This window comes from Salarias fasciatus, chromosome 11, assembly GCF_902148845.1.
Source record: "Salarias fasciatus chromosome 11, fSalaFa1.1, whole genome shotgun sequence".
Taxonomy (NCBI): domain Eukaryota; kingdom Metazoa; phylum Chordata; class Actinopteri; order Blenniiformes; family Blenniidae; genus Salarias; species Salarias fasciatus.
The window spans coordinates 30,346,486-30,374,057 of NC_043755.1; the positions used below are offsets into that span (position 1 = coordinate 30,346,486).

General features: G+C 48.0%; 4 protein-coding genes across 6 annotated transcripts; 3 read left to right on the top strand and 1 right to left on the bottom strand.

The window, feature by feature from the left end:
* Nucleotides 1-277: 277 nt before the first annotated feature.
* Nucleotides 278-2,476, bottom strand: LOC115396674 (thioredoxin-interacting protein-like). Of its 2 annotated transcripts, none has more exons than XM_030102651.1 (7): nt 2,111-2,476; nt 1,910-1,985; nt 1,675-1,822; nt 1,384-1,596; nt 1,155-1,301; nt 759-1,073; nt 278-678 (listed from the first exon to the last, which is right to left on the bottom strand). In XM_030102651.1, exons 1-7 carry the CDS (start codon nt 2,376-2,378, stop codon nt 628-630), a joined length of 1,218 nt encoding a protein of 405 aa, XP_029958511.1. In that variant the 5' UTR covers nt 2,379-2,476; the 3' UTR covers nt 278-627. The 2 variants fall into 2 exon arrangements, with proteins under 2 accessions (XP_029958511.1, XP_029958512.1); XM_030102652.1 differs by having other exon boundaries at nt 278-675; nt 2,111-2,378.
* A 2,288-nt stretch (nt 2,477-4,764) lies between these two features.
* kcnv1 (potassium voltage-gated channel modifier subfamily V member 1) lies at nt 4,765-11,435 on the top strand. Its single transcript, XM_030103480.1, has 3 exons — nt 4,765-5,033; nt 6,620-7,272; nt 10,815-11,435. The coding sequence occupies exons 1-3, from the start codon at nt 4,765-4,767 to the stop codon at nt 11,321-11,323; spliced, it is 1,431 nt and encodes a 476-aa protein (XP_029959340.1). The 3' UTR covers nt 11,324-11,435.
* Nucleotides 11,436-16,482: 5,047 nt separating this feature from the next.
* On the top strand, nt 16,483-17,706 carry gbp (glycogen synthase kinase binding protein). Its single transcript, XM_030103673.1, has one exon. It carries the CDS (start codon nt 16,640-16,642, stop codon nt 17,138-17,140), a length of 501 nt encoding a protein of 166 aa, XP_029959533.1. The 5' UTR covers nt 16,483-16,639; the 3' UTR covers nt 17,141-17,706.
* Nucleotides 17,707-20,054: 2,348 nt separating this feature from the next.
* On the top strand, nt 20,055-26,874 carry LOC115397189 (mothers against decapentaplegic homolog 4-like). 2 transcript variants are annotated; one of them, XM_030103405.1, is made up of 10 exons: nt 20,055-20,160; nt 20,955-21,203; nt 22,112-22,292; nt 23,369-23,650; nt 23,804-23,923; nt 24,726-24,779; nt 24,877-25,060; nt 25,204-25,372; nt 25,667-25,772; nt 25,858-26,872. In XM_030103405.1, exons 2-10 carry the CDS (start codon nt 20,961-20,963, stop codon nt 26,058-26,060), a joined length of 1,542 nt encoding a protein of 513 aa, XP_029959265.1. In that variant the 5' UTR covers nt 20,055-20,160; nt 20,955-20,960; the 3' UTR covers nt 26,061-26,872. The 2 variants fall into 2 exon arrangements, with proteins under 2 accessions (XP_029959265.1, XP_029959264.1); XM_030103404.1 differs by lacking the exon at nt 20,055-20,160 and adding an exon at nt 20,675-20,845 and having other exon boundaries at nt 25,858-26,874.
* Nucleotides 26,875-27,572: the final 698 nt, after the last annotated feature.

Genomic DNA, 27,572 nt, shown 5'->3' on the forward strand with positions numbered 1-27,572 from the left:
TGCCAATGGTTCGGTTGAGGGCCTGGCATGGCACCCGCCTCCGTTGGTGTGTGAGTGAATGTCTGAATGGGTGAATGTGATTAACAGGGTAAAGTTCTTTGGAGGCTGCTCAAGCAGTGGAAAAGCTCTATCTAAGTGAAATCTATTTAAAAGTAAGAGTGCGTTTATTTCATGTGTGAAGGTGAACAACAGTTTCATAGGCAAGACACAAAACAATTAAAAGATGTTAACCTCTTTATTGTGACAGCAAAAATATAAAAATATATACAATGTCACTTCTTGTTATCCAGTAAAAAAAAACACGTAATAATCAACAAATACATTAAAAAAATATTTTACTCTTATAGTGTCATCTACACAACTAAAAAGTGCCAACGTATGTCAAGTCACTCACAAAAAAAAATAATTGCTGAGTCACTGACAGAAAACTTCTGCCTTACTTGAAGAAAACTACTGAGTAACTGACAGAAAAACGATGATTTACTGACAGAAGACCACTGAGCCTCCGGCAGAAATCTGCCGAGTTACTGACTGAACATTTCTGAGTGGCGACTTCAGGTCACCAGCAGGTGAGTCGACATTTTCATGCTGAGCTCAGGTTCCGTTCCTGGAGGTTGGACAGCATCCTCAGAAGACCTGAACCAGCTGAGGAGGGTCTGCGGAGCCCTGGTTCACCTGCTGATCACACACACACACACACACACTTAGGATCACCCTATAATCACAGCTATAATGATGCCAAAGCCGAGCTGTCTCACCTCGCTGTAGGCGGGCGGAGGCGGGTAGGAACCTTGGGGTGCTTTCATGAAGAGGCCGCCTTCCTCCTCGTCCTCGCCGTCCTCACCGCCATCGTAATCAAACAGCAGTGGCGTGCATGGGCCGTCTATGCGCAGGTCGCTGTGGATGTTGCTGTAGCTGGGTGGGGCTGAGGGGAAGGAGGCCCAGCTGCTGGAGGACCCCGCCTGGCTGCTCATGCTGTTGGTCCTGCTGCCCACGCCGCCGTACGGCACGGTGCCGATCACGAAGGGAAGCTCCAGGATCACTTTTTCACTGCCAGGGATGTGCAGGTAGATCTGTTGGGTGCAGCAATGTTCAGCATTAAAGCTTAAGTGACTTTACATTGGTCAGAAATTGTGTATTCCTCCAGTACTCACCGCGAGGGAATAGTCCACTCTGATAATGTCACAGCCCAGCAGAGTGGGCCGCAGCTTGGGCACCCGGATGATCTTTCCCTGCCACATGTCGCACATCCCAGAGATGATGTGGTTTCCTCTCACGGCCGACAGCTTTTGACGCGACACCTGAGAGGGTGACAGAAGCAGGGCTCACACCTGTGCCGCTGTTGGACGGCGCTCTCATCTGGGATGCCGGTGCAGCGCTCACCTTGGTGCGGCCGTCTGACACGTAGGAGTGGCGGGCAATGATGGCAGCCTTCGGTATCACAATACGGGAACATGTATTCTCGAATTTGGCGTTGATGCTGATGTCTTCGCCCTCGCAGAAGCCCTTCCTCTCGATCTGTGCGCTGATGGACACCTGGCCGTCAGGGATGAACATGCAGGTGACCTTCTTCTGAACGGAGGCCGCCGCCGGGGCCTGGGGAGACGCACACGTTGAGTTGCGAGGCAAATGGCGACTCGCTGATTACTGGTTGAGCCAATGACTGCATCTTACCAGCAGGTCGGGTCTGTTCACGTCCAGCGGCTCCTCCACCTCAAACTCCCGCTCACAATGCAAAGGATGCTGGGAAGGCCGCAGAAGCTCAGCCCGCACGTAGTAACGCACCGAACCGAACTTTCCTTTGTAAGACGACACCAGGCGACTGAAAGAGAACAAAGATTACTTTTAACATCCTTATTGATTCCTTTATAATTAATGTATAGCTCATCTATATCTGGTGGAGGCTCACCCTGGAGGTGGCAGCTCGAATCCGAACAGGAAGTGGAAGGTTTTGTCAGCAGGAAGCAAGAAGGAGCCGTCAGAGTCTGAAACACAGAGGGAAGAAGTCCATCATGGATGCAGCAGAGTTTTCCAGGATGTCAGAATGTGAGCTCGTGGTGGATGGTGCAGTGAAACACCTGCCGCAGCCCTTCCTCCTCCTCCTCCTCACCTTGGCTCAGCTCCTCCTCCAGCCGCACCTCCTCCTCGTACTTCAGGTACTCCACCTGCTGGCGGCGGCTCTTGCGGCTCGAGCCCCCGCGGGGCTCCACCACGGCGCAGCCGGCGGCGGTTACGGTGAGGCCGGCCAGCCGGCAGGGCTGCGCCGCCTCCAGCACCACGGAGCCGGACAGCTTGTCTCCGCTGCAGTAGAAGGAGCGGCCCGGGTCGGAGAACTGCAGCTGGAAGAGCCGCAGCTTGTTTCCCGAAGACAGAACCATGATGGAGGGAGGACGGGGGGTCCCGGTGAAAACTCTCTCAGGAAAAGTGGGAGAAATTTAATTGAACGTCTCCGGGTTTTTGTTTTTTTCTGTCGGTAAACACACCGGCAACGGTTTTATACTTGACTGGGGGTGGAGCGGGTGGGTGTGAGAGAGAGAGAGCGAGAGGGGGCGAGAGAGAGGGGGTAGAGTGTGTGTGTGTTGGAGGGAGCAGGGTGTGTGTGTGGGAGTGGGGGGGGGGGGGGGGGGGGGGGGGGGTCGCTCCGGTTACCGAGAAAACCGGACAGCTCGTGGACACCGCGTGGACTTCACTGGCATCCGCAGCACGGAGCTCTGTGATTGGTTAACCTCTGCTGCCAGCCAATCGCAGGGCACAGAGGGCGCGTGGGAAGCAAGTGGAGTGGGCGGGGCTTAAAGCTGAGGGTTGGGGGGGTTAAACGAGTGACAGATCAAAGAATAGAAACAAATAAACAGACACACACAGGAAACAAATTAAAAATAAACACATATCCGATTAGTGTGTGTGTGCACGTGAGTGTTCCTGTGAAGATGAGTCAAGTTAACAGATGCAGGGCACACACATACACACACACACACTCATACACAGGTGGCACCAGCCGCCATATAAGGCGCTCACACAGCACAGAGATCATCTCATGCCTGGAGGTCTTCAGGATACGATGAGCCAGACCTTTCTGACCTTTGACCCAGATGCCACCTGCATACCTCATGGGAAGAAAGAGACAGTCCAGTGTGTGAGTGGTGTCATGCTCTGTTCCAGACTGGAGCAAGGCCTCTGACCTCTGACCTCCTTCCAGTGGAGCACGGGTGAGACGTGCGACACGTTTGGGAGGCGGGAGGGCGGAGTCCACAGAGGGACATGGTCTCAATGTTCTGGGTGAAGTGTGTACTGGTCACACAAAAGAATCCTGAAGAGTCACTGCAGCCGTCTGACTCCTCCTGCTGTTCTCCACATGGAGGCGCTGTGGCTGCAGCGCCTCACCCTTCACCCAAACAGCAGCATGTTGCCTAGCAACATCCTCATGGATGTATGGAGGGCACTAGTGTCAGAAAATCGCACTACGTTACTGAGGATATAACTCTTGCTCCCTGTCTTCACCTTCCTCACATTCATCTTCCTCATAATAAACATCCTCATCCTCCTTCCTCCTCCACTTCATAGCGAATCCTCATTCTCCGCACCCCTTCATCATGTTAATCACTTTCTTCATCCCCCTTGTCCTGAACTTCTTACCACTGGCAGACCCCCCCGCCCCACACCCCACACCCTCGGCTCTGACACTGAGGAGTCTGTTTCGGTAAAACTGGTCGTTGACGTCAGGAGTCTTCGCAGTGGCATTAATCACCCTCCCTACTTTCTGCTCCACTTTTAAACATCCTCACCGACAGACAGCACGCACAGCTGGATCCCAGTCCAGATCCTGGTCTTGATTAGCACCTCTGATACAGGTTCTGCTCTGGTTCCTGAGGATCTGCTGGAGGCTCTTTGGAGCTGCATTGGACTTTTCTCTGCATCAGGAAGTGTGGATACAGGTACTTATTTACCTTATTTATCAGTGTTTATGGGACTGTGAGGGACGCTGTGTTTGTTCTGGAAAGATGACAGTACAACAATAAAGGATTAGATAAAGACCAGACAGAGATGGTCTCTGTATCTGTGTCTTGCTATCTCTCCTCCTCCGTCTCTCGCTGTCTGTCTCTCTTCACTCCTCTGTCTGTGTTTTTGTTTGTCTGTCTCTCTCCAACCCCGTTTTGACTCTGTCTCTCCATCTCTCTCTCTTTCTGTCTGTCTTTGTTTCTCAGTCTCTCTCTGTCCGTCTCTGTCTGTCTCTCCGTCTCTCTCTTTCTGTCTCTCTCTGTCTCTCTCCACCCCCCTCTGTCTCTGTCTCTGTCTCTGTCTCTGTCTCTGTCTCTGTCTCGCAGTCTCTCTGCTCTGACTGGCTCATGCCGAGCTGCCTGGTTTCAGGTTAACTGAGGATTTCCTTCGAAGTGGAGGAGACGAAGCTGAGTGACACACTTTTCTTCTTTGAGCAGATAAAAATATCCTCAAACACACATCCAAACCTCCCTGAAGCATCATGGGAGATGCAAATCATACTGGTCCTATCCGCTGAGCTGAGAGTGGAAGCCATGCTCCCTCACTACCACAGTGTTCCACCTAGCTGTTTGCAGCTGTTCTACAGATAGCAGAAGCTGTAAAGGTCTGGTGGTTTTATTACCGTAAAACCCTCCTAAAGAGTCGTGGCCATGTTTAACTACACCTCTTTACATAAGAATTTAGTTTCAAGACCAACTCTTTCTAGCAGAAAACACAATCCCTTCACTGATCATCGTTGTTGTCTCCTGTAGCTCCGCGCTCTAAACCATGAGTGGTCCATCTTCTCCAGTCTCTTTGGACTCCAGTGTTTTCTTCAGCGAGTCGTCAGCGTTCTGCGGAGGAGCGCCTCCCGATGTCTTCGTCATCAATGTTGGAGGGCGTCGCTTTGTGCTGCCGCAGCAGCTGCTGGCTTCGTACCCGGACACCCGGCTGGGGATGCTGGCTCGCCACGGGCCACAGGCGGCACAGGAGCTCTGTGACGAAGCCGACCTGCAGAACAACGAGTTCTTCTTTGACAGGAACTCCCACACCTTCCAGTAGGTGGAGCGCTTTTCTCCAGCACTTCCTGTCAGAGACGGTGTGGACATGTAAACAAGCACAATTTACTAACTAAAAAAATTTAGATTAAAAATAGACCAAGGTTTTGTTTGTTTATTTCTGACAAAGAAACACACATAAAATTGCTATATAATGGTACTTTATTCCTCATTGCAACCTAAAAATATTAATGATGTCATTTCTTGTTTCCTGTTGCTTTGACATGTGCATTGCATTCTGTTCCAATTAGTTTCAGATTAAAAGAGGGAACAATCAGTCAATTATTAGTTTCATAAAAGTCTTTGGAACCAAACATGAAACCTTCATGAAAGTGAACAATAGAGCATGGAAAAGTTCATGAAGGAGAGAATTAATACATGGTATGTTCACAAAGATCTGGAATCAGACACAGAGCATTGATGACTGTGAGGAACCAAACATGGAACCTTCATGAAAATGAAGACTCTAACATGGAACATTCTTTAACGTGATCCGTCAGTCAGACACGGAACATTCAGGGAGATGACGAACCGGTTATGGTACCTCTCGGTCTTTCAGTGATCTAGACATCTCACCCCTCTGACCTGGTTGCTTCCTTCTTACACTCCTGCTCTCAGCCTCAAGTCGGCTGATCCAACACTCCTGGAAGTACTGATGTTTCAGAAGGCAGTCAGAGGGAATCGAACCCATTCCACACGTCCACAACGATTGAACAGCATACCTCTGCAAATCAGACAGGCTGTCTCACCGCTTTTAAAACTGCTCCTAAAACACATTTTTACTCGCTTGATTTCAACCCAGGATGAAACTTTTCTTTTGGTTCAGTTTTAGCTTGTAATTTAATTTTCTTGTTTGTGTTTTTGAGTTTGTGACATTAGTGTAAGTTTGTTTTCAGCTCCAATTGTTTATAAAGTCCTGGAGGAACAAGGTTGGGCTGAGAGTGCGAGGAACCGAGCACAGTAGTTTCATGAATCTGACACGGTACCGTGTTGGTTGAAGGGTTAACCTGAAGTCGGCTGATTTGTCCTCAGGCAGCAGAACGGCCTCTCGGCATCGTGCAGCTCTTCTCGTGAGTCATGCTGAACGTCTCTTCGCATTATTAATGCTGTAGCGACCAGATGCCCTGCTACAGGTTCAAACCAGGGATCGCTGCCCCACCAGTAAACTCCATCTCACATTTAACTTTTGGTATAGCTGGAGTCCGTCTCAGTACCTCACTGGAGCCAGACTCCATCAGCCAGTTCCGACTTTCTGTCTGGGCCAGGGAACAACCACAAGCCAATCAGGAAAACCACTGCTGCTCTGTACCAGTGATTCTTCCAAGAAACAGCTGTGAACAGCTGAGCTATAAGATAGAGGATCCATTGATTTAAAATCAAATTTGTTTTTACTTCAATTCAATTTTTTTTTTCATTTATTCTAAATTTCATCTCTTTTGTCTGTCAGTTGGAACCATTGAGCTTCCAGTGTCTAACTTCCCGCTGTGCAGCACTGCGCTTTGCTTGCTGCGTTTGCTTTCAATGATAACATTAACCAGGTGGGCGACGATAACAAGCTCTAACTGCCATCCTTGTTGTGTTCACAGGTACGTGATGAACTTTTATCGAACAGGCCGCCTGCATGTGGGCGAGGACCAGTGCGGGGTCTCCTTCCTGCAGGAGATGGAGTACTGGGGCATCGAAGAGTTTCGAATCAACGCCTGCTGCCGTGAGTGGTACTACCGCCAAAAGGAGCAGAGGGAGAGCATGGAGGAGGAATGCCACTTTGAGGCTCACAATGGCGAAGAGGACTTTGTGGACGCCGCCTGCCCGGTTCTCCGGCACCGTCTGTGGGAATTCCTGGAGAAGCCGGAGTCATCGCGCGCTGCCCGGACCTTCGGATCTCTGTCCATCTTTTTCGTGGTGGTGTCGGTGGTCAACATGGTGCTCATTTCGCTGGACATGGGGGAGGATTTTGGTGACAGAACGCTGCAGCTGCTGGATGCACTGGAGTACGTGTGCGTGGCGTGGTTCACGAGCGAACTGGTGCTCCGCTTTCTCTGCGTCAAGGACAAGTGCCGCTTCAGCCGCAGCGTCCCCAACGTGATCGACCTGCTGGCCATCCTGCCTTTCTACGTGACGCTGGTGGTAGAGAGTCTGCACGGAGGAAACACGGAGCTGGAGAATGTGGGCCGGGTCGTGCAGGTGCTGCGCCTCCTCCGCTCACTCCGGATGCTGAAGCTGGGCCGACACTCCACAGGTCAGAAGCCAGACCTCCAGTTCTGCTTCTGTTGGTTCCAACGTGTCTTTCCTTATTGAACAAAATAACAAATTTAGCAGTGTGTACAAATAGAAAGACGACAGCTGATGCAACAATACATTTGTACATGATGAAAAACTGCAAAGAGACTATTCAGTTCAATTCAACTTTATTTCTGTTGCTCCAAATACAACACAGTGATGTTACGGGACTTTTTTTCAGAAGAAAATCCAACTATTCCATAGGAGCAAGCAAAGGAGAAGGTGGAAAGCAAAAATTCAGTTTTAACAGGAAGAACCCTGCAGATCAGACTCAGAAGTGGAAACTTTCTGCTGTTCTGGTTGAGGTCAGGGAATATAAGGATTAGTTATGTAGGACTAGATGTTTTTATCCCTCAGTAGATACCAATGGCACCGATGAGACACTGTGGCAGGCAAATGAGTGACAGCATCCTTTGGGTTGTCAAGTGGGCGCCCTCCTTCTTCAGTGTTTCGCTGACAAGCCCACGACACGTCCAGAGGGTTCAGCAGTGAATCCTAGCGTCCCAGGTTCACCCCCATCAGCCGTCAGACATTTGGAGCCCCAGGTCAAGTCCTTCCTCTTGCTCCATAGCCACTGACTCCCCTTCTCAGCAGCCCTGGAGAGGTCCCTGACAGCCTGCCTGTGAGCCTTATCCCGCACTCCCATCTCCCTAAGTAGCCTAGATGTTGAGGTGGCTACGAAGCCTCTGCAGCCTATTTCCACTGGGCGTACTTTGACACTCCAGCCTTGTTCTTCGGCGTCTGCTGCGAGATCGGAATACCTCAGCATCTTCTGCTCATAGGTCTCCTCCACTGTATTCTCCAAGGGTATAGTAAGCTCAATGATATAAGCGAGCTTATGCGAGGATGACCACAGAACGAGGTCTGGACACAGTTTGGTGGATGCAATCTCCGGTGGAAAGCAAAGTTTTTTGTCCAGGTCTGCCAGCAACATCCAGTCCCGTGCCTTACCCAGCTGTCCAATGTCACCTGAACTGGTAATATTGCAGCTTGTTTGACCCTCCCAGACAAAGAATGTTGGCTGCCGATGTGATGGTGGCTGAGGAAGGGCGTTCGTTCTTGTGCGTTGGTTTTCCAGCACTGCTGCAAGACACCTTAGCACCTGATTGTGTCGCCAGGTGTACCGGCCTTGGCTTGGGCTGGTCTTGCATCCAACTAAGATGTGTTTTAGTGTTGCCGGACATTGGCATAGGGAGCATGTGGAGTCTTCACCATAGCACTGGCTCAGGTTTGTGGGGGAAGGTAAAACATCGTGCGCAGCCCTGATTATAAAGCTTGCCCTGAATGCCTCCATCTCCCATAGATCGTTACAGGAGAGTTTTTTCTTCTCCACTCCTTCTCAAGTCATCCACTGCCCTTGCATTGCCTGTGCCACAGCTTTTGATCGCCTTCCAGCTTCTTCTTCCTGGCGTACCTCCTGAACCACTAGCTCGCGCCTCTCAGCTGGATTGACTTTTTTCCACGTGGGTGTGCTAGTAGAGAGACCGAGACCACTCCTCCCCTCCTGAACGTGCCCCATGATGTCCCTGTGTCTGACTGCTGCCTTTGCCTGCTCAGCTGCTGCCAGCGGGGTCCACTTCCTCCCAGTGGCCAGGATGGGTGCTGCTTGGGCCACAAGTGGATCACAGGTACCCTGCAGGGTCATCTCCAACCTGACCTTGGCGCACTTATACTCCTCTACCAGGCTGGAGATGGAAAGTTCTAGCATCCCTAAAGCATCCATAAAGCCCAATGCTGCTAAGGCACCTGGGAAGGCCAAGCCACTTTCTGACATAGGCGTTGACCATCCTCTCCAGCTTTTCCACCTTTGACAGCGTGATTTCATAGAGGGTCAGTGGCCAAAGGAGACGTGGAAGAAGTCCATACTGCATGCACCAGAGCTTCAGCTTACCAAGAAGCAGGGTCCTATCAATGTTCTCCAGGCCGCTGGCTATGTCCTTCCTGAGCTGCTCTGTTTACTCTTTATCTTTGAGGGAGGCAGCATACCATCTTCACCGGCTTCTCAGAGACCGTTGGAATGACTTCTTCTCCAATGTGGAAGCGGTGGTCTGTCAACTTCCCCTTGATGATGGAGATGCTTCTGGACTTGCTCGGCTTGATCTTCATGCGAGTCAGCTCGATGTTGTTCTGGAGCTTTCCTAGCAACCGCACTGTGCATGCCTAAAATGAGGTCATCCATATAGGCCCTGACCGCCAGCAGCCTCAGCCCAGAACTTGTTCGCTGTCCACCGGAAAAAGAAAACAAAGGACAAAAACAAAAAGGAACAAACATACATAAATTCCTAAGGGTGAAAAATCTATAACATCTGCTGCCATCTCTGATCTGCACTCAGAAAGACAAAGAGTCGCAATGTAAGCAATTTAATGTACTCACTCTGATTGTGGTCTGCCAGGAACAAACAACACTACAAATTACGACAATACAGTCGTAGCAAATAGTATTTTAAATAATACTGTGATATGTGAAAGTTTGTATTGCTGGAACTCTTGTAAACACTATAAAACATTGCAAATTTGCAATTACAAATCTGAAATTTGGCCAATACAGAACTCAAATATAGCATTAGAAACATTCAGTTCTTTTTTTTTTTAATTACCATTTCAGATTCCAAATATTCAATCCTTCCAATGTAACGAACAGCCTTCGTGCATCTATGAAATCCTGTCTTACAGAAGGGCAGTGCCAAACACAAAACAGTTTGAGGGAAATTATTACATAAGCTATACAATATATCTATGTCTTCTTGAACCTTGTCTTTATTCAACATTCGGCATGGGAAAATGGAAAGACGGTAAAAGTAATGACGAGTACAGGTGATAGAACAATATGACACAAACGAGTCACTTCAGAACACACCATCTCCTCAGTGCTTCTCTGGGTAACTTTAACTTCCAACATCGTCATGTCTCCATGTCCGACATGCGGCCGCACATCTCATCAAGTTTTTCTCATTTGTTGACAATTGTTATTTCTGTATATTCAAATTTGTCTTTGAGCTGTCTCAACTCCGTTCAGTTAGATGTGATCATATTCTCAAGAGTTCTGCTGTTGTACACAGCAGCTGGTTCCTGCTGTTTGGGAAAATATTCTTCTGAGGAGCCGTGTGGGTTTGTGAGAATGAGCAGGGAAGAGAGAGAGGGGGGAAAACAGAGTGATTCACAATGTGGAAAAACTCTTGAGGCGCTTTGATGTGAGAGAATCGGAACAGATGAAGGTGAGGACGCTCAGACTACCCTAATGAATCATGGTGTGTGTGTGGTGTGTGTGTGATGGGGGAGGTGAGGATGAACAGAGCGAACAAGATCAAGAGTTTCTCTCTGCAGCAGGTTCCTGCAGAAGGCTCTGCACTCCAAATACTGGTGCTGTATCAGAGTAACTGAGTAGTATAGGCTACAAGAGCTTCTGAGCTTTACTCTGCATTGATAGCTGTGTCTTTGCTGCTCTGTCGTAGTCTGTGCAGGTCTGACCCAGTCTCTCCTGGTCTCTCCTGGTCTGTGCAGGTCTCAGGTCTCTGGGGATGACCATCGCTCAGTGCTATGAGGAGGTGGGTCTCCTGCTGCTCTTTCTCAGCGTGGGGATCTTCATCTTTGCGTCGGTGGTTTTCGCTTTGGAGCACGACCTTCCGGCCACCACCTTCACCAGCGTACCGACTGCCTGGTGGTGGGCCACCACCTCCATGACCACGGTGGGCTACGGCGACGTGCGCCCTGACACGGTGGCGGGGAAGGTGCTGGCCTTCCTGTGCATCCTGTCTGGGATCCTGATCCTGGCGCTGCCCATCGCCATCATCAACGACCGCTTCTCCACCTGCTACTTCACCCTCAAGCTGGAGGAGGCGGCGGAGCGCCACGGCAACGTGCTGCGGAGGCTGGCCCGCGGCTCCCTGGGGGGGACGGGCGGTCTGAACCTGAGGGACGCCTATGCACAGGGAGTCCTGGAGATGCTGCGACTGCAGGGCCGTGAGAGGGCCAGCACCCGCAGCAGCGCCGGGGAGGAGCTGTGGTGGTAAGAAAGGTACAAACCCCAGCAGGAGGCAAGTGGAAGATACATACCCCAGCAGGAGGCAAGTGGAAGATACATACCCCAGCAGGAGGCAAGTGGAAGATACATACCCCAGCAGGTGGCAACTGAAAACTACATATCCCAGCAGGAGGTGGCATAAGATAAAGGCTACATATACCACTTGTCTTTTTGTCTGTGTGTGCATGCTTGTGTGTGTTGCTCCTTAAATACATTTTGCTGTGAAATGTCTGTGAGCTATAAAACATCCCTCTAATTGGTTTTTGACAGTGTTTGTTCTACCTGTCCAAAATTTAGTGTCGGTGTGTCAGCCCATAAATTTTCCTGAAATCTTTCTGTCACTTCAAAAAGTTTCATGTGTTGTTTTCATCATTTAGTGTTAATAAAATCAGAGATTATGAGATGTCAAATCACTCAACATTGTTTTATTCAAGGTTTAATTGCATTATGTGATTTTTAATCAAGGGCAGGAGGAGGGGCAGTGGGAGGAGCAGGAGGAGAACCAGGAGGATGAAGAATAAGAACATGACGAGGAGGAAGAGGAGCAGGAGGAGGATGACAAATAGGAGGGGCAGGAAGAAGGGGTGGAGAACCAAGAAGGAAGAAGGGGTGGAGAAGCAGGAAGGAGCATCAGGAGGTAGAGGAAGGACAGCAGGGGAAGCAAGTAGAGGAGCATCAGTCCATAACTCCTTGACTCTGACTGCTGGCATTTGGCTCCTTGTCTTTGACTCCTGGGCTTGGAAACCTGATCTGGTCTTTGACTCCTTGACTCTGAGTTCTTGTTCTGGGCTGTGTGTAGTAAGAATGTGAGTCTGTGACAAAGTTGGCCATATTTCTAGATAAGCGAGGCTGCACCATCCAAAGTGGAATGGATGTCATCCATCCTCATCAGATCAGGTTGTGTCCTGCAGTTTGTAACTTCTTACCACTGCAGGACCATTTCTGAACTGCCTTCGAGATTTCACAAAGGGGAGGCAGAGAGAGAGAGATGACCCATTTCAGTCCATCACTGATGAACCAGGTGAGGCTAACCTCCTTCTCTCCCCCTCCCTCAGCTTTCATTTCCCCTCTCTGCTTTGTCCTTGAAGTGTCCATGCCTGGTTTAATGAGACTTGTGGGATTTCAGTTTTCTGTTTCAGCAACATCCTCACCTACCGACACTTGGTTACTGAAATTATTACCTATACCTTTCTAACCAGCTCCGGTTATTGCACACATTCTTCTAAACAGACCCAGTTGTTACCAACGTTTGACTAACTTTCCCTATTTCTGACCTACCTCTTTCTCATGAGGATGAGTTATTACAAATATCCTTCGAAGCAACCCCAGAGATTACCCACATCCTTCTGAGTAGCCCTTATTATTACCCACATTCATCAAATCAGTCCACATTATGGACCAACAACCTGTTAACCAGCCTATATTATTATCCAAACCATTATAACCAACCCCAGTTAACATGTCCATATAAATATAACTGGCACCAGTTGTTACCCACATCCCAGCCCTAGTTATGACCACCATCCCTCTAACCAACACGTTATTACCCACACCCAGTTAACCCCATGCTGTTACCACCCAAACTATTTTAACCAGCTAAAGTTATTACCCACATTATTCATAACTAGCCCCAGTTGTTACCTGAGCGATTTTAAACAGCCTCAGTCATTGCTCATCTTCCCACTAGGCTTAGATATTAACCCCACCCTTCTAAGCAGCTCTGGCTATTGACTCAGGAAGTCCTGCAGAAAACAGAAATGTGATGTATGTATGTATTTATTTTTTGGTAAGTTGAATTGAGTGTTAACGTTCTGAGTGTTTTACCTAAATTAAAATAAATGTAAGTCAAAATTCAACCTGAAATCCCATTGAAGGTCTCCCTCTACTGGACATCACTGTTACTGCAGCACAAACCTCAGTTCAATGAAATATTTTAATTTCAAACAGAAAACCACCCAGATTAACCTGTGCACTTGGGAGGCTGCTTTCTGTTTTATTGTGTTTGTTTCTGTTTTGTTGTGTGTGTGTGTGTGTGTGTGTGTGTGTGTGTGTGTGTGTGTGTGTTCTTGTATTTCTATCCTTGTCGGGGCCAAATGTCCCCACAAGGATAGCAAAACGTGGAACGACGTGCCTTGTGGGGACCTTTTTCCGGTCCTAAGTAGGAGAAACAGTGTTTTCTTGACCATGTTGTTGTTACTGAAAAAAGTAAAAGTGCAAAAACATTTCTTTAGGGTTAGGCTTTGTTGTGGTGTGGGTTAGGGTTAGGGTAAGGGTCAGGGTTAGGGGCTAGACATGAATGGGAGTCAATGGACGGTCCCCACAAGGATAGAAATACAAGACTGTGTGTGTGTGTGTGTGTGTGTGTGTGTGTGTGTGTGTGTGTGTGTGTGTGTGTGTGTGTGTGTGTGTGTGTGTGTGTGTATTTGGTCAATATTCTGGCTCACAGATGCCCTCTACTGTCACATGGTAGTTTCTGCATGTTGAGTTTTCATTCAGAAGCCATGCTGTCACCCACCAGAGCCAACAGGAAGACTTTAATGACAGCCAAGGCTCTCCAGTGGGCCTGCTCCTCCTCACTCACCGGCCATCCTGGAATCAACTACATTCTGGCCTTCTTACATTCACGGTTGTGATGACCAACCACGGAGGCTTCATTCACATCTGTCTGTGTCCAGTAAAACATCAAACCAAGCTCTGAGCTGTAGAAATCCACAGCTCCTGTGGGACAATCTGTCCACATCACAACTACCAATCTGCACTCCACTAATCAGCCTTTATGGAATAATGGCAAGAAGAAAGGCATCGTTGAAACAAAGTCAGATGAAGTCCAGTCTGCAGTTTGCCACAAGCCATGATGGAGATGCAGCAAATATTTGGAAGAAGCTTCAGATGAGGTCAAACTTTTTGGACCAAATGCAGCATGCTATGTGTGATAAAGAACACTGCACCTCACCAGGAAGTCGCCATTCTTTCTGTGAAATATGGTGGTGGCAGCATCATGCTGTGAAGACGCTGTTTTGCAGGATTCTCCAAGAATCTTCTGCTCTCAGTGGACCTGTCTGCACCTGCTAAGGCTGCTGGGTGTGTGTCGTCATAGAAGGAGGCTGCAGGACGGCCGTCTGAGCCTCCAACAGAAGGTGTGTGTGTGTGTGTGTGTGTGTGTGTGTGTGTGTGTGTGTGTGTGTGTGTGTCCTATACAAATAAACCTATTCCAAGAAAGTTGGACAAAAACTTCACCTCATGGTTATGAGTCATCTCAAAACAGTTGAAACAGGGTCAGGCGACCCACCATGTAGGGCCCAGTCTTCTTTTACACAAAGACAGAAGTAAACATGCGCACACGTGCACACAGGCACGTACACACAAAACACTGTGGCTCCCTTCTGTTTACACTCTAAGCTCTCTACAGCACTGCTCTATCTCCTGCCATGTGCGTTCCCTCCACCACACACACACACACACGCACCACAGTTTCTGAAAGAGGAAACAAACTCTGTGAACTCGGCTGGATGTCTTCCAACTGCTATCAAAGTGCAGCTGAGAGGCTGTTTTCTGTTTCACTGTGTGTGTGTGTGTGAGAGAGAAAGAGGGAGTGCCAGAGAGAGAGAGAGAGAACCACTGTTGTGCAATTCACAATTTTTAACTTTCGCTTTTTGAAAAACTATTTAACTAGTTACTTACAGCTACAATTCCAGTGTTATATGATAATGGCTTTATTGCCAGCACCATGTGGGTCAGTCTAAGAAGTGATTCACTCATAAAGTTCAGCCGGAGTTATGTGAGTTACTGGGGGAGGATGCTCTAATCAGACTGTTAGCACTTCTTGAAAGAAACAAGTTAATAAACTACAGGAAACAAAACAGCTGAGATAAACTGCCAAAATGCACAGATGCAGACAACTCTTTGAAAGGAGTGCTATTGCTATTTAGGCATATTGCTAATTACAGCAGTGGTTACAGGCTGAAGCCTGTAGAACATAGTTTATGCTGCGGTGAAGTGAAATGAGTTGGATCGAGATTAATCAGTTTCCACTTTGAGTAAACAGGAGGTTTGTCAAACAGTAACAGAGCTTCTTTTCACTGGAAACCCACCGCATACATTAGTCATTATGTCAGAGTAGTCAGTTAGTGTGTGTGTGTGTGTGTGTGTGTGTGTGTGTGTGTGTGTGTGTGTGTGTGTGTGTGTGTGTGTGTGTGTGTGTGTGTGTGTGTGCGAGAGAGAAGCTGGTTTCCTTGTGGTGTTGAAGGTAATGATGACACAGCTTCAACTCTTGTTCACTGCACTACATTCCTGAGCGACCCCCCCCCCTCATACACTCACACACACAAGCACACACATGCACATTCACGTACACAGTTTGTGGAGAGCTGTGAATGGCTGCAGTGCCACGTGGTGCTGATAGTAGCTCCTTATATGGCCACAGCTCTGTGAAAGAGTGTGTGTGTGTGTGTGTGTGTGTGTGTGTGTGTCTGTGTGTGTGTGTGTGTCTGTGTGCATAGCAGGTTCAGGCTGGCTGCTGCTTCTTAGAAACACAAGCGTACACCGTGTTCTCCCACAGATACACACCCAGTCTGCATTGCAATTGTCCTACACACACACACACACACACACACACACACACACACACACACACACACACACACACACACACACACACACACACACACACACACACACACACACAGTGTGTATGTAAAAGAAAGGGGTTTTTGAGGTCGTTGTCTCCCCCGTGGCAGATATTTGCATGCTTCCTATTATAAGGTGGTCTGAAGTGGATGGCCCGTCAGGTGTGAGGTCCGGGTCAGAGAAACGGGCCCGGGTTCGGGTTCGAACCCGGGTCATTTATGCACATCGGGTTCCTTTGTTTGTTTTGAACACACGCTGAACACTTATGTAATGTCCGTTTGAATGGAGCGAACCACCGCCAGGAAACGCAAGGGGGATGGCAGGAGCGCACATGGTCCGGGCTCGGTGTCGGAGCTCCGATCACGAACCGTGTGACCCGAAGTGCGTGTGAAGTTTCGATGTGTTGGCCTTTTGGGCCCTGAGCGCGTGCACGGAGACGCGGCGATTAGCTGTCGTTTCGAGACGCCCCTCCCCCCTTTTCTGGCTGACTTGGTACGGTCCAAGACGCGTCACCCATTGTTTACAAATCAGCAGGTTTGTTGGTGGTCTGAGCGGCGCGAGGAGAGCGAGGAGTGGCCCGGCGGCGACCGAAATACCCGAAACAAACCCCTCGTCACCCCCCAATTAGCTCCAATCGGAACCAGCCGCGGAGCCGGTACCGAACCGGAGGGGCGCCGTGATGCCGTGTCGGAAGGAGAACTACCTGCTGCTGGAGCAGTCCGTGTCCGTCAGTCCCAAAGAGGTGGACGCGCTGGTAGCGAGGATCGGGGAGGCGCTGCAGCTGCACGGGAACACCGGCGGACACCCGAAGGCCGTGTCCCGTCTGCACGGCCTCAACACCGGAGGGGCCGTGGGGGTGAAACCAGTGGCCGGCATCAGCGGCGGGGCCGGTGCTCAGACACAGAAACGGCCTACCGGTCCCTGCGTACGGATCCGGACTCGAGGCCACCACCTCCGGGTGGGCCCGTACAGCGTACCGGCAGCGGACGGAGAACGCAGGGACTGGGAGCAGATTAGACCGTGGAGCAAGAAGCGGCGGCCGGTGGAGGAGGACGACCCGCACCGGCTGCTGCAGGACCTCATCCTGTCCGGGAACCTCATCAAGGAGGCCGTGCGGAGGCTGCAGTTCTCCGCAGACTGCGGGGACTTCCCCCGACCGGCAGACAGCATGCCCTGCTGATACCGGACCGGAGACCGTGTCTGCATTACGGTTCAGTCGGACGTTTGATTTTTTTATTTTTGGAGGGGACCGTTCGATAACCGACCTCAAGGCCGGTTCTGATCCGGCCTGAGCCAAGTGGACCGGGAGGGACATATTGTACCGGCTGGCGTTAAAGAACCGGAAGACACCGGGACCACTGAGGAACCGGGACACTTGACTACCGGACTGGGGGGAAGGGGATCTGTGTATCCGCATCCGCACACACACACACACACACACACACACACACACACACACACACACACACACACACACACACACACACACACAACGATAAGAGGCCGCGTGGGAACGGAAACACGAACACCCGTGGCTCGTTGTGTTTGACACTATAACAAACTTAATGTGTGCGTGTGTGTGTGTGTGTGTGTGTATGGGAGGGGGAAGTGTGTGCGTGCGTGTGTGTTTGTGAGGAGGAGAGCTCGTGGTGGCTCTCAGGTCGTTTTTCTCCGTAGCGGAGCTTCTTTTCTTCCTGAAAAATTCAGGATTTATTCTGTCTGGATGAATAAACACATGGTTTTACACAACAGTTGTTCGCTGGTTTGTGCGCGTGTGTGTGTGTGAAACAGAGGAATCTTTCATTGGTCTTCCTGTTGTCAGCACGAGGTGATGACGTGTTACATGTGGATCGGAGGTCAGAGGGTACAAACTGTCCAAAACATAAACCGGAAGTTATTTTATGACTTATTAATAATAAACATGTCTCTCGGTGGTTGATACGGCGTGTGTGATTGGTCAGTCCAGAAGGGTGGACTGACCAATCGCACATCACTACTCTGTAACGATATATGTATGTTGACACATAGATATATAACAGTACACATGATTAAATCAGTCTTTAGCTATTGCAATTTATATATATATATATTATATAACAGTACACATGATTAAATCAGTCTTTAGCTATTGCAATTTATATATATATATATATATATATTATTAACATGTTACTAATTCACTGAGACTGCATAAAGTTCTGTCCATAGAAGAGGAGAGTCCTCATTCAAGATGGCGGCCACGCTATACTGTCGTCTTTTAAAGGTAGCAGCAGTCAAAGTGTGCTTAATGAGCATAAAAGCATAAACAGCAGTCAGACTTTCCCCTGAGATGGACCGCCATGCTCTTCATGCTGCATCTACTGCAGAATGGACAGCAGAGGGCAGCAAAGAAGACGGTGGCCATGTTGGATAAGTCGAATTCTGCTCTGACATGACACTCGCCAGGAAAATATCACTATAATCAGGTCCAGGAATTTGAAAGTGAAAAACCAAAGAAGTATTCAAGCTGGAGCTATTTCAGGTTTACTATCATTTCAAAATACGGGAATTTACCAAAGACTCTAATGTCATGTGTCCTGATCCAATAATACATATACTACATTTCTGAAATTGTTTCATCAGTTATCACTGAACAACATTAAAACTCCATCTCTTTCCTAGAATCCTGCACAGATTTATTACCAAACAATACAAATGTGAATTTCTGTAGCAGTACAAAGTTTTTATTCAATCGCAGTTTAATGTGTACAATTAATAATTTTCCAAGAAATGTGTTCTGTTGGCTGAGCATGAGGAGAGATGAATGTCACTTCCACCTACCCTAACCTGCTTAGTATCACATCTACCCCAAAATGAAATCCTTCAAACATATCAAGGTGTGTGAGTGTGTGAGATACCATTGATCATAACATCCTACAACAACATAGGAGGCTGGCTCGTATCTGCATGCAACAAATCATTGGGATTGAAGGTAAAGCAGTAAACTGGCTCCAATCATATTTATTTTTCAGAAAGATCTTTGTTCATCTTAATGATGATTTCTCCAGAGAACTGTAAATTTCCACCTGAACAGAAAATATTGCACTGTCAAACAAAATAAAACAGCTATTTTTTTAACCTAATTACTCAGTTATGTATAGAATAAACAGTCTGCTTTTCAACATTGATCATGTGGAGCACCAACCGCAATGTTCAACCATGATCACTGGGGTCAACCATTTTCACAAATGCTATAATTTATTCACGTTTCTGTCTATTGTGTTGAATGTCTCTTTAACATCAGTGAAAATCTTTAATGAAAACTTCAGTGGTGGCTAAGAGCTTTATATAAGTCAAAAATTGAATTTTAATTTCTCGTCACAGAAAGACAGAAAGTCAGTGAACAGAAATCAAGGATATTAACTTGGGTTTTATCTGAGTTTGGGAGCAGAACATTTCTTTCACTTTCAGATCTTCCAGTAAGCTGCTGGAAAAAACCCATCAACTCAGAAAGATTCAAATAAACACCTAGAAGCTACGTGTGCACGCGCGCGCGCACGCACACACACACATACACACACACACACACACACACACACACACACACACACACACACTGAACAGGAGTCATGAACATAAATAGACTGAGTGCCTTCAGAATAAGAGTTTGTATTTAGAAAATGGGGATTTTTGATTTTTGTTTGCAGTTGTTGTGAATACCGTCGTGTAGTTACCCGGTGTTTATCGCGTATTTATTGTGTATTCGTGTTGTGGATGTCGTGTATGTGTATTCATTGCTCATTAATGGCATATTTATTGAATGCTCATTGAATCAGATATTTGCTGACTGCTGACGGAATCCACTCCGTTCTCCCAGTGAATGACTATTTTTAAGGTTGAGGTTTGTTTTCTTGATAATTGAACAGCAAAAGTTGTCCTTTACTTTGCAGAGCCTTATTTTATTTTATTTTTATTGTGGAAGGACAGAGGGGTGTCCAGACTTCCTGTTATGTCTGGGAGAGAGGGTAGGTGGGGGGGTGGAGGGGTCTGTGTCACCCCCCCCCACCCCCCCCACCCCCACCCCCACCCCCACCCCTCCTCCCTCCTCTCCCGGTGAGTGTGCAGACACGGGCTGTCTGGTGCGGAGGACACGCGGAGCTCCGTCTGCAGCCTCCGACGCGGGCAGCGGATCCCAGCGGAGCGGAGAGAGCCGAGCCTCGGGTGAGTGGCGCCGCGGGAAGCCGCCGATGCTCCGGAGGTTTTTTTTTTCTGTGGGATCGAACTGTTGATGAGAGTCAGACAGACAGCGCGAGACCCAAACAACCAGTCAGACTCAACAGGCTGTGATGACGTCAGGGAGAGCCACGCCAACGTCACCGGTCCTCTTCATAAATTTCATTCAGAAAATAGCTGTCTGTGTCTGTACCTGTCTATCTGTCTGTCTGTGTCTGTCCGTCTGTACCTGTCTGTCTCTACCTGTCTATCTGTCTGCCTGCCTGCCTGTCTGTCTGTCTGTACCTGTCTCTCTCTGTCTCTGTGTCTGTCTGTCTGTGTCTGTCTTTGTACCTTCTGTACCCATCTATTTGCCTGTGTCTGTCCCTGGGCTCGTCTGTCTGTCTGTCTGTCCCTGTCTCTGTCTGTCTGCGTCTGTATTTTTCTGTCTCTGGATGTATCCGTCTCTGTTCCTGTCTGCCTGTGCTTGTACCTTGTCTGTCTGCCGATATGTGTGCCTGTACCTGTCTGTGTTTGTGCGTTTCGCTGTCTGTGCTCCTCTATGTCTGTGTCTGCACCTGGCTGTCTCTGATTTGACGCTTAAGTAAAGAGGACTTGGCGAGTATGTTCAAGGCGTCTCGGGCAGACATAAGCATATTCCTCCTGGATGGAAGTGTGATCATTTCTGTTTATGGTGTGTCAAAAAAAAAAGCTTGATATAAGTAAGAAATGTAATTGTCCAGTTGTGTTTGTGTGTGTCACCTCCTCACAGCACCCTCTTCTCCGCCTCTCCCCCTCCTCAGGTGAGCATGTCGATGCTTGGCTCCACCCCCAGCGGCACGGAGGCGTGCCTCAGCATCATCCACAGTCTGATGGTTCACCGGCAGGGAGGGGAGAACGAGGGCTTCGCCAAACGAGCCATCGAGAGCTTAGTGAAGAAGCTGAAGGAGAAGAAAGAGGAGCTGGACTCCCTCATCACCGCCGTCACCTCCAACGGCCTCCAGCCCAGCAAGTGTGTCACCATCCAGAGGACGCTGGACGGCCGGCTGCAGGTATCACAGAGGAGGTGTCGCTCAGGGTCATATGTGGGTCACACAGAGTCAAACGGGGTCATACAAGATAATACAGGGTCATACAGGGTCACACAAGGTCATACAGGGTCATACAAGGTCAAACAGGATCACACAGGGTGGTACACAGTTGTACAGGGTCGCAGGGCTTTCACTGGGTCATGCAAGGGGAACACATGCTCATACAGTTCATATCAACTGAACTCGTCCGGCTTCACCGAAAAAAGAAAGTTTTCCCTGAAGTATGGCTTTTAAATCTAGACTGAAAGAAGGAGGAGGAGAGAAACAGCGGTGGAGGACGAGAAAAAGAAAGGAGGAGGAGGAGGAGGAGGACAGCGAAAGAAGAGAAAAAAGACAGAGGAGGAGGAGGAGGAGGAAGAGTCAGGGAAGGCAAGAGTTTGTTTTGTCTGGAACACAGGAAAAGGGCGGAGCTTACCTAAACCAGACTGTGTGTGTGTGTGTGTGTGTGTGTGTGTGTGTGTGTGTGTGTGTGTGTGTGTGTGTGTGTGTGTGTGTGTGTGTGTACACACTGGTACATCTGCCTTTGTGAGGACTTCCAGGCTCTGGGAGACGTAGTGTTTATTCCAGGCCCTGACTCTTCATACCTACATTTAGCGTTCTGGGCTCTGATTAGCATTGTGGGGTCTGGTTCGATTGACCGGCTCTGTTCCCCGTTATTAGCTCCGGTCAGGACTTGTCAGCTGTGTTAGACTGGAATTAGCTCTCGAGACGTTTATCATGTGGTCGCTGTGTTCTCGTCCTGGAGCTCAGTGCTCCTTCCTTGTGTTCTGTCGTAGTTTCTATGAGCTCACATTGTCCAAACGGTTGCGGACCTGAGGACGGGACAGTAAAGTGACGGAGACGTCACGCCTGTCTGCCTCCCTGTGCAGGTAGCAGGCAGGAAGGGCTTCCCTCACGTCATCTACGCCCGGCTGTGGCGTTGGCCCGACCTCCACAAGAACGAACTGAAGCATGCCACGTTCTGTCAGTTCGCCTTCGACCTCAAATACGACAGCGTGTGTGTCAATCCGTACCACTACGAGAGGGTGACGCCCCCTGCTGGCAGCACAGGTAACTGCACCACAGCAAACATAAAATACACGACGCACACATAGTGTATCTTTAATCGCAACGATGCGTTCCAGTCTCTAGAGTATTGTTCACATTCCTCTTTTTCAGAGATAAATGTTGCAGAATGAAAAAGAAAGTCAAGTTCATTTTTATTGCACCAGTCAAAATAATTCAAAGTGCTTCACAGCGGCAAAGAAATACAATAAAATCTTAAAAATCAAACAAGTTATTAAGAAAATAAAAGAGCGTTTAAAAGAAAAAATGCAATTAAAACAGGAGAATAAACCGCTAAAAAAATGTAGAATTAAGCCAATAAAAATGCATTTAGAATAGTGCACTCGTACTTGAATGGAGGAAGCGCTTCATTGCATCAGATCAAAAATTGCTTTCAAGGAGCAGTTTTCAACTCAGTCACTGTTCCAAATGTGATTAAAGGGGTAAAAACTGATCAGCTTTACTTTTCCAGTATTGGTATTCGTGGTCCCAAATCACCCATAAAAGGAGTTAATGGAGGCTGGGATAACTTTTCTTCTATCAAGTGTGGATCATTCACCAAAAATGGAGTTTTCAACCCACACAGAAATGTGGATACAAGAAATCAGTGAGATTCAAGTTTCAAAGTGGGCCTACCTTCTTTTCGTTTCTGTTCTCCCTCTCAAATCCATCCATGCCTCACTGACCTCCTCTGCACCTCACAACCTTCTCTCACTGATCCCCACACCACATTGACCTCCACCTGTATGAGGTCGAGAGCCTTCAGCCAATCAGCCGTCCACCTCTTGAACTTCTTCCCAACCTACATAGAGACATTCAGTCTCTGGACTCTTTAAAACTCAACTCAAAGCTTCTTTTTAAACAAACATGTTCATGCTAAATGATGGTGGTCTGTCACAACTCCCAGAATGCTTTAAAATGTTGTCCCTATGTTTCTTAGTTTCATTTTTTTCTTTCTTTTAGCATGTTTATTATGTACAGTGACATTGGGTGTCCTGAAAGGTACTTTTAATTGAAGTGATGATGGTTATTGTTATAATTATGTTGGTGATCCTCTGATCTTGGCTGCTGTCCTCTTTCAGGTCCTCACTTGATGATTAAAGACGAGTTGCTGCAGGACTGCCAGCATGTTGACCCGCCTGCCCACTCTGACCCCTGCAGTCAGCCCCGCCTCCTCACCATGTACAGCAACATGCCTCTGTCTCCTGGAGCCAGTAGCTCCATGGCTGTCGGCGGAGTGGGCGGAGCTTCAGAGGGATTCCACCACAACCACAACCACAGGGCCCGAGCCTCACCCCCTTACCCCACCACGCCCACCTCCCCTCATCAGCACAGTTCCGAGTACCTTGGAAGCCCCAAACCAGGTACCTGAGTTCTGCTCCGCCTGTAGCGCGTCGTGACTCCATCACCTCTGTATCCTCACTGCAACCCCACTGCATCAGTCGTACACCAGTGTAATGAAATTAGAGTATAAAGCAACATTGGCGGAATCACTTGGTGATCTTTTTGTGTCTCAGTCACCTGGACAGGTAACAGCCCCGCCCCCTACAGCTCTGCAGGACCTCAGCATCATGGGCGGAGTCACCAGCAGCCACCAGGTCAACATCATCACCACCACGACCCAAATACTCACTTCTGTAAGAACCGTGCAGTAATACTTCAGTACTGTGTAGTAATGCTGAAAATACTGCAGGCCTGTGCAGTAATACTGCAGTGACTGAATGGATTTTAATAACAAGGTCCAAGGCTTGAAGCCACGGTGTCCTTTAATGTACTTTCAATCTAAGGAAGCTGTAAGGAGCTGCTGAAATACATCGTTCTCCTCAACAAAACATCAGATCAGGTCTGAGAATTACCCATTTTTGTGTTTCAATGCGGCATCTTAAAGAGAGAACAGCTATGAGCTGAACCATAAACTCTCTCATGTCTCCACCGTGTCCAGCCTATACATGGAGGACATGGAGCAGGAGGCTCTAAATGTCTTCAGAGCACTGTGCAGTCACTGCTACAGAAATATGAAGGACAGCTGGGTCTAAATCAAAAAACCCGGCAGAACCCGTCAACACAGGAACCATCAACAAAGACGTCCAAGGTCATCAACATAGAAACCACCAATATAGTAACCCGAGGTCACAGGCGTATAAAACTACCAAAATAAAGACCATCAACATCACATCGACACCTGAGGTCAAGCGTAGGGAACCTTGATGACACTGAAAGCCTTGACATTCCTCAGTAGTGAAACCAAACAGCAGAGTGGAAGGAACAGCATGAACTGATGAGGGTTAGAGGTGAGACGTCTTCTTGGAGATGTGACCAAGACGACTTGACCTGATTCGATTTGAACTGTAGTGAAACACTGCAGTACTGATCAGCTTTACTCAGAGTAATCCAGTACGGAGTAGTGATACTTCACATTGAGACCGTATGTGTTTGCAGGGTCGCAGCATCACAGCGTGGCCCCGTACCCACAACCGGTGTCCAACCACCCAGGTGACACAGCCGTCCTCGACCGTCTCACTTTGTCTCGCGCGTTTTCTGTGGCGTTCCACAGTTTCTCTTCTGTCTCACTCCGTGTGGTGCCCCTCAGGCCCAGAGTTCTGGTGCTCCATTTCATACTTTGAGCTGGACGTTCAGGTCGGCGAGATGTTTAAAGTGCAGTCCAGCTGTCCCGTGGTGACGGTGGACGGGTACGTGGACCCTTCTGGAGGAGACCGTTTCTGTCTGGGACAGCTGAGTAATGTCCATCGCACGGCCCCCAGCCATCGTGCCAGGTGAGCACGATACTTGTGTGAGTGACGTTTTTTAGTGATCACAGCGTTAGAAGAATGGATGGATTAAGATGCATTAGCAGCGTTAGCAGCCTTTAGCAGGGAGCTCCGGTCTGGGCGCTAAGTGATGCAGTGTCGTCCTTCAGGCTTCACATCGGTCGAGGGGTCCAGCTGGAGTGCCGGGGGGACGGTGACGTTTGGATGCGTTGCCTTAGCGATCACGCAGTATTTGTCCAGAGTTTATACCTGGACCGGGAGGCGGGCCGAGCACCCGGGGATGGAGTTCACAAGATTTACCCTGGAGCGTGCATCAAGGTAAGGAATGTCGGCGCCCTGCAGGAAGAACTGGAGAGCTGGAGAGTCTTCAGCTCCGTGTGGAGAGTTCGATTTAAAAGTCTATCCATGATCAGGGACGTTTCATTATGTTGTGAGTGCATTTTCACCCGTTTGGACAGTTTCAGAAAGTTTTAATGGCGTCTAGAACCACTGTCAACCCTCTCCATCCTGCTTCTGTCACACCACGTGTCTTACCTATGTGTGTGTGTATATAGTGAGTGTTTTGTGTGTTTCTTCCATGTTTGTTTGTTTCACTCGAGTGTGTTTTCCCAGGTGTTTGACCTGCGGCAGTGTCACAGACAGATGCAGCAGCAGGCAGCTGCGGTCGTCGGTTTGATTCCAGGTTCCCACAGTGCGGGTGCGGCCACCCCTGCTGACAGTGAGTATCCCCTGTCCGTCCGTCCGTCCGTCCGTCTCTCGGACACCTGTCCACCGTGACCCATGGCTCACGTGTCCCCCTGCAGGCGCGTGCGCGGCCAGTCTGAGCGTGGACGACCTGCGCCGGCTGTGCATAGTGCGGCTCAGCTTCGTCAAAGGCTGGGGCTGCGATTACCCCAGACAGAGCATCAAGGACACCCCCTGCTGGCTGGAGGTGCACCTGCACCGTGCACTGCAGCTGCTGGACCAGGTGCTGCACACACTGCCTCCAAGGGAACACACACACTGACACTGAGGGAACACACACACTCAGACTATCACACACATGGGCCATCGTTATCAAGCTTTAGACAATCAACCAATCACAGCAGTTCTTGTCATTTGCGGTTTCCATGGATACTCGCATGAAGTTGCTGAAGAGTCAGTTATTTCAAACAATGTTTACGCGTTTTGCTTTTTTTTTTTTAAAGGTATTTACCAAAGAGTCGTTTTTATTCTATAACATCACAGCTTGTCATATTTATTTATCTTTTTTGTATTTTTTTAAACACAATTTTCATGAAGTCTGTGTTCTGAAATGATCAATAAAATGTAAGATTTCCAAAGAAAATGAACATTTATGAGGAAATGAAGTTATGAAAATAAGAATCCTGGTGTATAAGATTTTTGTTGGCTGCAGCACACTTTCATCTCTGGTCCTAAAGAGAACATTGAAATATTCACTCACAGTTTTCTGTTTGTGGTTTTTCTTTGATTTGTTGAAAATTTTGACAGGTAGTCCATGCAATTGAATCTTTGGTTTTTAAATTGTTCCAGTTAACAGTGAAGCAGTGACTCGTTGAAAAAAGTATCAACCATTTTTAAATTCTTTATCAACAGTTTTTACAATGTTTCATCAACTTCAATCATTCCTGTGATGTAAATGATGTTTTACGGGTTTTAAATAAAGACTTTTAGCTCCCTTAAAGCTGTTTTTATTTCATCCAATACCAGTAAAATGATGAATTTTTCCAAGTATTTGGAGAGGATTGTGTTTTAACATGCTCTCCAGCTGTTGATAGTCTGTGTTTGGTTTGAAATGTACCAGTGTAGATGAATTGGTCATGTGAAGCACGAAGGTCCAGTTTACAGGACAGTATTTTCAAGAGAAAGCAAAAAAACTTTTGTTGTGTTTTGAGTGTCTGTTTACACAACAACCAGCCACTGAAAGTGTAACGTTTTGAAATGACTTTCAAGGTGGAACGACCCTGACTCTGTGTAAATGGGTACAAATATTGCTATCATCATAATAGATAGTTCTTAAATGGACACTAACAATGGTGGCCTCCTGAGTGACATGACTCCCAGTTCATGTTCTCCTGGGACTTGGTAGTTTTATAGCTGAGAGTCACCCAGAAAAGCAATCCAGCTTTGTTTTCTGTCAGTAACAATATTAATACAAATGTCCATGAACTCACTATTGTTAATGTGCACACACCATACAGCATATCATTCTCTGTGTGTATGTGTGCGTGTGGTGCCAGCTCACGGTCTGGCATGCTTACTTTATCAGCATTTCTGCCATTTTCATGTAAACCGACATTGTTTTTTGAGACATTGCAATGCAAACTCAAAACTTTTCTGAAAGAAAAACACAAAAACTGAGTTTTCACTTGAAACAATCTGGAAACAGGGCCTGTTTTTTTTCTTTTTCTGTACTTTGAAAGAATCCAGTTCTGTTTAAAGAGTCATTGTCAAATCTAAACACTAAATAAATAAAACAGTTTGATATAAATGAAATAGATATTAAATATATGAATAA